Source organism: Solanum stenotomum, chromosome 9, assembly GCF_019186545.1.
Source record: "Solanum stenotomum isolate F172 chromosome 9, ASM1918654v1, whole genome shotgun sequence".
Classification (NCBI taxonomy): Eukaryota; Viridiplantae; Streptophyta; class Magnoliopsida; order Solanales; family Solanaceae; genus Solanum; species Solanum stenotomum.
The window spans coordinates 53,112,255-53,122,980 of NC_064290.1; the positions used below are offsets into that span (position 1 = coordinate 53,112,255).

The window sequence follows — 10,726 nt, forward strand, 5'->3', positions numbered from 1 at the left end:
GGTCAAAATAAACAATTATATATATAAAAAATATATTTAGATCATTTTCATTAAGTGCTCTCATCCCAAAATTTTGTTCTTTTTTCTAAAAATAACAATTTCATTTCCCTGTATCTTTCTTTCTCCAGTAATTCACCACAAAAAAAAAAATTATTTATCATGTATCCATGTCTCCAATATTTCACCATCCAAAAGAGTTTAACGTCGACAAGATAAGTAATGAATTTTTATTATCGAAAGATACGAGAAATAATCAAAGCATCAGTCTCAACATCAACATAAAATCAATGCCCAATTTCACATTAAGTTTTGTTTTTGGAGATTCAACAGTTGATACTGGCAATAGTGATTTTATTTCCACTTTATTCAAAGCAAATCATCCACCTTATGGTAAGGATTATTATAACCATATCCCAATAGGTACATTTTATCCAAGTCACTTTGAAAGAATTTTTTATTGATTGGAAGATGATTTTACATCAACAAGTATGGCTAAGCATAAATATCCACTTCAATTCTATTCTAACGGATTGAATATCTTTTATAAGAAATCGAAGGAATATTTTTTCTCAGAAATCCCCAACGAAATATACAAACTATTCCTTCCTTTCTATCGAAGTGACTTAGACAAATCTTTTGTGTCGATAAACTCAGACCAATCAATCTGATCAATCGAACACTACTTGAAAATGGCTCTTCTAGCTCATTTTGCTGCTCTCTCATGATGTCAAAATTACAATCACTGTTTTTCTCTCTATCAAAAAAAATATAGTTGTATAGTTCCTTAGTCAAGATTATACAACAATTCTGCTATATCCACCATGAAATTGGTCCTAGACCATCAGCATCAAGAGATCCCTAGCAATATACAAACAAAAAAAAACAGAATTTCAATTTTAAAGTTAATAAAATAAGACTAGAGAAATAAGAATAACAGAGGAGAATTTTTCAAACACACCAAAATGCAAGATTAACATAAAAAAGGGACAAAAAGCTCATTTCAACCTTGCAAAGAAAAGAAAAAAAAAAGGGCATGAATGGCATTATCTACCAAGGATCATTGATATGAGATTACAAGGTTTTGGGTCCGACCTTAAGCGAGCACCCTCGAAAGTAAAAAGGAAGTCACCAACCTAGGCCATGAGCCTTCTTGATTGTCCATTGATACTGTCCAGGTAATTATCTCATATGAGATTACTAGGTGTCGACAGTCACTCCTAATCTTTCCATTAGAGTTCTCACTATTACATGATGTTTAGGTAACCTTTTCAGAAGTTTCAATTTGCACCCAAGGGTGTGGCCTCGAGACATGAGACAACTCTAAGATCTCTAGAAAATGGGTGCACCACTAAAAAAGAAAAAGGAAAAGATAATATTATTCCAATTATAGAAAATATATACATAAAATATCTAATTTTACGAAGCGGCCATTGGTTTTCATGCCTTTTACTAAAGCCTATAAATTCACCCATGCTCAAGACCCAAGAAGTCTTCAAATCCAAACAGACACACAAAAAAAAAATTTTAAAAATAGGTGATCTCTTTCTATCTGCATGAGCCTTGATAGTGAAGTTATCTGGTAGCTATATTGGTGGGAGGTAGTAGGTAATCGATGAAATAACCGAAGCGCACAACTTGGCCCCAACACCGCCATTATTAAAAAAAGTTCCAGTTTGAGTCATGAATACCACACAACGTTTAAAGGACCTGCTCCATAGGAATTTTAATTCCCCTGTCAACTAATTGAAAATAATCATTCCATTTTTACCTCGATTTCAAGATATAGCTACTTAGTGTGACCAAATGCTACAGATAAACAACATTGTTTCATCTAAAATTCCAAGATTAAATCCTCTGAAGTTTAAATTTTTGCAAGACATGTTCCTTTATAATATGTGTGGCTCAATTATATCAATTTAACGGTGGGAAACAAAAAAAATAGTATACAACAGGAATGAAGTTAAGAATTGACATACCTTTATGACCATTGGTGCAAATGGCTTTGAATCTTTATCTTGCTCAAGAGGCATTGATGGATAACTAACATTATGGACTTGGAACCTAATCTGCAGTTTATACAATCGTCAAAATTTTAACATACATCATTTGACAAAATGGTGCAACATTAGCAAAATTGTTCGGTCTAACAACCTCATCTACGCCATCAATAGGATAATCTAGTTCATCAAACTTCCATATCCACCTAACTTGGTTCCTGAAATGGACAATAAAACCATATGCAAAGAAACTTAAGATGTATGATTCAGAAAGACCAACCAGTACATGAGATCCCACCACAAAATTAGACGTTGCGACAAAAAATACTTACTTGTTTTCAGGATCAGGCTCAGAACGTGATGGATCTGGCAATAGAGGTGCGGGTACATAAATGTCATCGAAAAATCCAAGTGACACTGTCAAGCGCAAAACAGAACAAACATTAAGATGCCTTTTCTAAAAGATTTGGGATGTGAAGAATATCTAGAATGAGAATATCTCACTTCATAAACTACATATTTAAAATCATAAAGAAACGGTATAATGTATAAACGGACAGTCAAATTTGGCCTCAACTGGCAGGTAAGCACTTCAACTTTGAGAGTGCACATCTAGACAACTCAACTTGGTCTCAAATGGCAACTAAACATTCCAACTAGTCCCCACTGCGTCTCGTGGACACGCTATGATGACGTGTCACATAAATTTTGTAAGTTGGATTGTTCGACTAACACAGTGGAGACAAGTTGAGGTGTCTAGGTGTGCTCAAGTGTTTGTTTATGTATTACGCCTTAAGAAACTATGAACCATACATCCTTCAATATGGTTTGCATGGTTCAACAACTAATAGTTTCCAGTGCTAGATAGTTCTCTTGCAGATTGTAATACTTGGCTAAATATGTCTCACAACATATATGACAGGATATTAGATGAGAATAAATTGTAAGCATTCTGCAAGGCTTACAGCGCAAACCCTCTGCCTTGGACTCTTTGAGTTTAGCAGTTATTACTTCTCCTACAAATGGGCGAAACACTATCAGTCTAAACTTGACCTGCAAGACACCATGATTTTTCTGTATTAATGAACATGTTATCACAGAAGATACTACAAACAATAGAAAGCAGATTGATGATAGCCTGCAGTCACATGATACATTTAATACCACCGAAATGCTAGTCCAGAACTAGCTCATAAACTATAGAACTATTACGGAACTTCTTGCAACTAAGAACATCATATTAGCATGCCAAAGATGTCATTGGAACTCGTAAGTGCATTGCTGTAAGTAGGATCTCACAACTGCTTCTTCAAATGCCAATACACTCGAAAGCCTAATTGGTCTTTTATCAAGATGAGTATTTGTCCCTTACCAATTTTAAGGCACAGGATGAAACCATTAGCTACTGATTCAGCTTTGCTCGTATAGCTAACTGATTAAGTTGATATTTTTTTTGTAAGCTATATTTCTGAAGGACTTGTTCCATGTTACCCTTGCAGGGTTGTATATGCTCTCTATATTTTTAGATGGCGTTGCACCCCCTTCATGCAAAACTATTGGATATTTCTAACTCTGACCTTGAAGGAAAAAATCAATATTACGGAAAATAGTTGACACATAAGTGTCTTTGGTTATTGTGTTGTCATGCCAGGATTCATCATTATTCCTCTAATTGAAAGGTTTCTGTTGTAGGCAAAAACAAGGATGTTGAGCACTTTTTCTTAATCAATGAGATATCAGATCTTCATATCGATCATATCAAGGAAGGTAGTAACAGATTTATTGAAGACCAAAGATACTTGCACTTATCCACATCTCTTATTCTTTAAAAATTTGAGGGGTAATTTAGCTTCTTCATTTTAATATTTTTGGTTGGATCAGTGAAGGGGGAAGATATAATTTAGAATGAAGTTGTGTCGCTTTGCATCCCTGCCCAGGAATGAGATCCACATAATCACAAATTCATATTCAGAGCAAGGAAAAAGTGCAAATACAATACCTGGTACGGGGCAGTGATACTCATAAAGCGAGAGAACATATCAATTGAAATCATTTTATGTCAAAAGAAAACAGTTTCAACGAGCGGGTTTGGAAAATGGGAATCTCTCATGAGGGACGATGATACATGTTTGTAGAATCCATTCAAGTTAAACTAAATATGATTAACTGCAGCAACAAGTAGAATACCGTATATGTGGAGGCACCTTCACTTGGATAGATAAAACCATCATCTATGGAGCGAATATCGTAAATAGATATGATGAGGCCCAAATTTGCAATAACCTTAGCATCGTGTCCAAAAGTTAGTGTCTTGTAATAATGCCAAATCTTTTTCAGTTGGGAAATGGATTGAAAACAGTAATGCAGCCTCAAAAGAGAAGAAGAAAATGAACCTTATCCACGAAGAGACCCTCAAGCTCTCCTTTGATTGCTTCATTAAGTGGAAGGTTTAGGAGATGAGGTGGCAACCTCAGTTTGTGTTCTATTTCACTCAGATAAAACATGCCTCCTTAAATCTGAGGCAAGATACACACCAAAAAGATTTATCAAGTTCTGCACAAAAATACACACTTGCGAAAAGTCTAAATTTGGTAGACTTGCAAAACAATGACTACAAGATATGGCTCCTTATCCCATGTGGGTCTTTTTAATCTATAGCAAGTTCATTTTTTTCTTTTTGCTATCAGCGCGGATCCATGCAGTACCCCATCAAAGAAAATTCTTAGCCTGGGTTGTCACACCCCCAATGTCTTGATTAAATATTGCAATCAAACTAAATAAGGAACTTAACTTCAAAACATCTAGAAAGCTAACCCAGTCACGAGCCTCTAACTAAAATCTGAATAAATGAACCTGGGGCATCTCCCAAGAATAATGAAAATATCTAAAAGTAAAAAATGGGGAAAAATCTGCTACCACTGGTATGAATCAACAGACCCTGTCACTGCCCGTAGACATGTGCTTCTTCTCAACACCTGCCACATGACATGACATGCTTAAACGAGCTAAGTATCACTGGACTGAAGGATACCCAGTAAGTCCCATAAGCTACCTCCTAAGAAGACAGGGCAAGACCTTCTGGGATAAACATACCACGAAGAAAATGCATCCACAGAAAGCATGTAAACAATTCAAGATCTGAAACTGATAATAGACTCAAAACTGAAACTGTAAGCTGAACATGTAAGCAGACAACTGAAACTAGAACTTTAAGGTAATAGCTAAACTGTAATAGAAACTGAGATACACATTGTGACCCTACGTACATGAGATCGAGCAACACACATGGGGGAGTGTCAGCCTATCGCCCCATTAAACAATGGCCCCTACGAACATACTACATAGGGCAGCTAACCCTGGCCCTCATTCTCTCCGTTCTAAAATTTCTCATGCTTCTCATATGCATTAACAAGAGCATTAAGTATTCGTATATAGGACTATGGAGCAGTTTCACCTTGTATTTAGCAAGGTTAACAACAGAAATAAAAAATATCACCAGGTCCTCTAATTACGACAAGACTAACACAGTTGAACAAGCTACTGAACATATTTGATGGCAATATTAAAAGTTAAAAATCAAGCATAGACAGCTCTATAAGAATATGAAAAGTGCTCATATACCTTTAGCCACCATTTTTAAGGAAAAAACAAGCATCAATCAATAGGACACCAAAAAAAGGTGATCTTTATACATAATTCAAAATATTCCAAAGTGTTCCTTGAGCCGAGGGTCTCTCAGAAACAGTAAGTTCAGAAATCATAAACTTCAAACTCTGACTCCGTCTCTGATAGTACAACAGCTCAATTAATACATTAGTTCCCCTAATCCTTAAAAACATGAATTGCCAGTTGACGATAAATCAAACAATACCTCTAAACTTCAGCGCAGACGGCCACGGCAAGTGTTGACTGATAGCGGCGGCGGCGAGAGGTTCCGGCGACGGCGAGAGGCTCAGCGGCGTTCAGTTCTTCTCTTACCAGCGGTCTTCAGTTAAGGTTTTGAAAATTTTGAATTAGGGATTTGTTTATTACTCAATTTTTAATATTCAAAAATATCAAAAAATAAAATTAAATTAAACGACATTGAATTTAATATAGTAAGTTATAAATAAAAATTAAAAAATAGAAATGTGTATTAATTAATTATAATTTAATAATGATAACAATTTATGAAAAAATTATATGTAGTGTTTTTATTGAATTGATGCAAATATCACATATTATATTATATTGGTGGTAATTAGAGTATACAAGAATAATTGCATCCAAAAGTAATAATAAGTCTTCATGCTTAAAAATTAATATGAATATTTATTTAGACAAATATGAAAATGAGTTTTGATTTTTATTCAAATCCGATGAAAAAAATGAGATTACTTTATATGGATTTATAAGAAATGATTTTGATTTAGTTCATGGCCTATTAGAGGTAAAATGCGCTTAGATAGAATCTTCACAAATAAAAAAATTCATTTAATTTAGTAAAGATTGTGGCATTACTTCTTCGGCTCGAACCAAGTAGCCCCTTAAATAGGAAGCAAAATGGCTCTTCGTAATTTGAAGAAAGGGAGAAAAAAAAGGATTCTTTCATTCGTATGAATATTTATTCAATCACATAATCTAAACTCCTAAAATATAATTTAAACTCCTAAAACATGATATCTTGAAAATTTTCTATTTGATTATATTTGGAGATCCAATTAATTGAGATTTTTCTAATTGAATCACACAAGCTAAGCTCCTAAGATATAACATCTTGAAATTGTCTATTTGATTCTACTCAAAGGTTCAATAAATTGAGATTTTTCTAACGATATAAGAAAATGCTATTATCATATTGACTTTCTATCCTTTTCATGAACACAAAAATATTACTCCATATTCAATTTGATAACGATTGAATGACATTGTTTCTTCTATCCAAACAAAGAAATCCCTTAGATATGATGTAAAATGACTCTCGTTCTATCACAGGCTCAATAAACTAAGAACAATATTTACACTCTCTCTTTGGTCCACGAAAACAAGGGAAATTTCCCATCATTTCCCTTTCCTTTTAAGTTTCTTATTGTAACATCTCGCAATTTGAAATAGCTAGGAAGAAGCTAAGAATTTGAAATAGTCATTTTTGGAAATAGTGACAAATCTGGAAATTTGTTTAAATAAGTTAAAGTGAGTTTTTGGTCAACTTCAAACGATCATAACTCCTAGATCAGAATGAGATAGGTGTAGTTCCAGATATGGTTGGAAAGCTCTTGGAATGATCTTTCCAACGCCGCCAAGTTTGCGCGATTCTGAGTTCGTATGAGTAAGTTATGCCCTTTGGAAGTTGGGCAGTTGGATTAAGGAAATGTCCAATCCGAAATTTCAAGGGGTATTTTAGTTGTTTCACTGCCCTATAATTTTAATCCGTTTTTAGGAGTTTAATATGGGTCAAATCAGATTTTAGTCAGTTTTAGAATTTGGGATTTCACGTTAGGGCTTGGAGGAGAGGAGAAAAGAGAAGAACGTTCAAGATTCGTCGATTTCGTCAAGGATAGCTTGTGGATTTCGTCAGAGTGATCCCTAAAACGGTATGTGAGATCACATAGCGTTGGGTTAGTACACCCACGCGCCAATCATGATTCAATTCAGCGAAATATGTGTGATTGAAAGTAAATCCTTTGAGTTCTTGATGAAATTCGTTCGAATTCTTGTGGGTTGTTTTGTTGAAGTTTCTTGCGATTTGATTCATGTTTTCGGGTGTAATTTCGGTTTGAATCTATCATTTATTGAGGGTATAAATGATCCTAAGTGTTTGGGGAAAGAACCATTGAAGTTTAGAGGGTTTAGAATTGAAAAACAGAAAAGAAAAGTCGTCAAACACCTGGGGAAGGAGGTAGGGCGTCACACCAGCCAGCGCCCCCCCAAAGCAGTCCCTGAATGTTGAGTCTTGGGGCGCCGCGCCAGCCAAAGCTCCCTAACTTGGTCTTTGAATCTCAAGGGTTGGCACCCCGCGCCTCTCAGAGCGCCAGGGACGCCAGTTCTTCCCATTTTTCCCCTACTTTTCGTACTAGTTCCTTAGCAATGTACCTATGTTTTCTAGTTGATTCCAACACTCTAAGGTACATCTAAACATCATAAAATCATCCATAAACATGAGATCATGAACCTTGAATCCATAATTCAATTCAAGGAAAGTTAGAATCAAAGTCAAAAGAAGTTAAGAATCAAGTCTAGAAGTTAAGAAGCAAGTCAAAACAAAGTTTATAAAGTTTTTCAAAAGTCTTTAACGAATGTTTTAACTTTGTTTTAAGACTTAAGTTTCAAATTGAGCAAAGAGTAAAGAGTTGAGTTCATTTCTAAAAAGTTATAAGGGAACTAAGTATTCCCAAAGAGTTTATAAATGTTTTCACATTTAAGCAAGAAAAGGGAACATCGATTCCAAGAGAGCTTTTAAGCTAAGTTTTGAGTAATTATCTCAAACCAAAGAAAGAAGTATGTTTTTAAACATAAAGAGCTAGTATCATATTTTGGGAGTAGTATTGTGCACCGAATTGGGGGCTAGCATGAGTTCAGATATCTCACGTCTCCATAAAACCATGTAGCCACCATGGGTAGAAAAGGGTCATACTTTTTAGATGAACCTTTTTCACAATAGACTAGTGGATCCACTTAGTAGTTCATGTCCTATACCTCTGACTGGGTATAGGATGCGCTGGCAGCGTGAGGTAGATCGTTGTATCATCACTATATCTCTTATGTGATAGTTGTCGGTTAGAGAAACTCCCACAGAAGTTATTGTATTTTTATATGCATCAGTTTATTGTATTTTTACATACATTTCAGAGTTATGTTGTATCCTTGTATATACACAGAGTTGACATCATGTTTTTGAACAGTTTTTCTTCATATTGCACTTGTTTTAAACTGCTTTATATTGAAATGAGTTCAGTTAAGTATTCATGAGTTGAAAAGAGCCAATGTAAGTGTTTCTTTCAGATTTCCCTTTCAAGCCTATGTTGTTTTAACATTCCAACTCGCATACTCGTACATTCAATGTACTGATGCCAGTTAGTCTGCATCGTCTTATGATGCAGACACAGGTAACTAGGATCAGCATTTCAACGCACCGTTGATCCAGTGAGCAGTTCAGAGTCAGTCGGTGAGCCTCCTTGCATTCCGAAGGATCTATTTTCATTGTTTTCTAGTTAGTTCATTAGGATGTTGTGGGGTTGTCCCAACATCCATCTCAGTTGTTTTAGAGGCTTCACAGACAGTCAGATGTTAGTCCTTTGAGTCTTTTCATTATCATTTCTTATTGTTAAGACTTGGGTTGCCACTTTTGGCCAAGTTGAATGTTTAACCTTTGAAACATTCTCAGTTATTTTATTATTCAGTTCAGTTAAGTGTTATTGATCATTATAAGTATGAATATTGTCTTCCGCTGAGTTAAGTAAGCCAAGCCAAGGGTTCGCTTGGGGCCAACAATGGTCTTCGAGTGCCAATCTCGCCCAGGATGTAGGCTCGGGGCGTGACACTTATTTTCTAGTCTTTTCCAAACAATCAATTCCCACCTAAGTTGTTTGGTTTGGGTTGGATTGGGTGGGGGCTTGAGTTAGAAAGATACAAAATTGTTGAAGTTGATGATATGTATATACAAAAATTAAGGTATATAGAATTTTACGTAAATGATATCAATTATTGTCAGAATTTGGTTTATACGTAAATACAAGTCTATTGCTATAATAATTCTTCAATACAGATAGTTCAATTATATGAACATGTAGCAACTTTTCATCAGTTAAATCTTGATTTTGTATTGTAACTAGATTTTGTTGCCCGTGCTATGCACGGGCCCAATAACATAAATGGTATGTTTTGGGGCTAATAACGAAGTTTTCGAAGCAATTGTTTGCGTGGATAAAGGAATAAGTTTTTTTATCACAAACTTATACTTTCTTTGACGCTATTCAAGGCACAATAAGACTACCCACATACAACATTTTTGAACAATTTTATGTTGTCAATTATCACGATTTAATTTTAAAAATCAGTCAATTTTTTTCTGTTTTTTTAATAAATATTTTAAGTTGTCAATTATCACGATTTATTGTATTTTATACATAATTTTTAACGATAGATTAATTTCAAGAATCAATAGAATTTTTTTTAAATGTATTTATTTTTGAAATATTTTATGTTGTCAATTATCATGATTTATAGTATTTTTACGATAGATTAACTTTAAGAATCAATGGAATTTTTTGTATCTTTTTCAAAACATATTTTATGTTGTCAATTATCATGATTTATAGTATTTTTACGCAATTTTTAAATATAAAAAATTTAAAAAAATAAGACAAATAAATTAAAATGGACCCAATATATGTTATTTTTGTTGTCTCAATTTATGTGACACAAATGAAATTTGGAGAGTCATTGAATATTATATATTATACTTGGGCATAAACTCTCTTACGCACGGGCCCAATAACTATTATTTTTTGTCCTAATGTATGTGACACAGATAAAATATAGTGAGTTATTTAAATTTAATATGATTTTTAAATATTTTAAGTTGTTAATAATGTAATTTATAATATTTTTACGTAATTTGTAAATACTTAATATATATTACTCCACTTGTCTCAATGTATGTAGCATAGATAAAATTTCAAGAGTTAATCAAATGTTGTTAATTGTTAAGATTTACAATACATTTTACGTAGTTTTCAGTAATTTGACAT

At 34.0% G+C, this 10,726-nt stretch overlaps 2 protein-coding genes across 3 annotated transcripts in view; both read right to left on the reverse strand.

Annotated features, from left to right (window-relative positions):
* LOC125876066 (defensin-like protein) overlaps positions 1–10,726 on the reverse strand; it is a 235,779-nt gene that overhangs the window by 162,035 nt on the left and 63,018 nt on the right. The window lies entirely within an intron of this gene.
* On the reverse strand, positions 559–6,007 carry LOC125876061 (uncharacterized). 2 transcript variants are annotated; one of them, XM_049557171.1, is made up of 8 exons: positions 5,869–6,007; positions 4,391–4,513; positions 4,185–4,280; positions 2,963–3,050; positions 2,330–2,414; positions 2,152–2,215; positions 1,977–2,066; positions 559–858 (listed from the first exon to the last, which is right to left on the reverse strand). In XM_049557171.1, exons 2-8 carry the CDS (start codon positions 4,499–4,501, stop codon positions 811–813), a joined length of 582 nt encoding a protein of 193 aa, XP_049413128.1. In that variant the 5' UTR covers positions 4,502–4,513; positions 5,869–6,007; the 3' UTR covers positions 559–810. The 2 variants fall into 2 exon arrangements, with proteins under 2 accessions (XP_049413128.1, XP_049413129.1); XM_049557172.1 differs by lacking the exon at positions 5,869–6,007 and adding an exon at positions 4,914–4,971 and having other exon boundaries at positions 672–858.

Coding starts and splice junctions, on each gene's coding strand:
- LOC125876061 (XM_049557171.1), bottom strand. CDS start 4,501: ATGTTTTATCTGAGTGAAATAGAACACAAACTGAGGTTGCCACCTCAT. Junction 3,051..4,184: donor AAGGTGCCTCCACATATACG/GTATTCTACTTG, acceptor GGTGTCTTGCAG/GTCAAGTTTAGACTGATAGT. Junction 2,415..2,962: donor CAAGGCAGAGGGTTTGCGCT/GTAAGCCTTGCA, acceptor TGCGCTTGACAG/TGTCACTTGGATTTTTCGAT.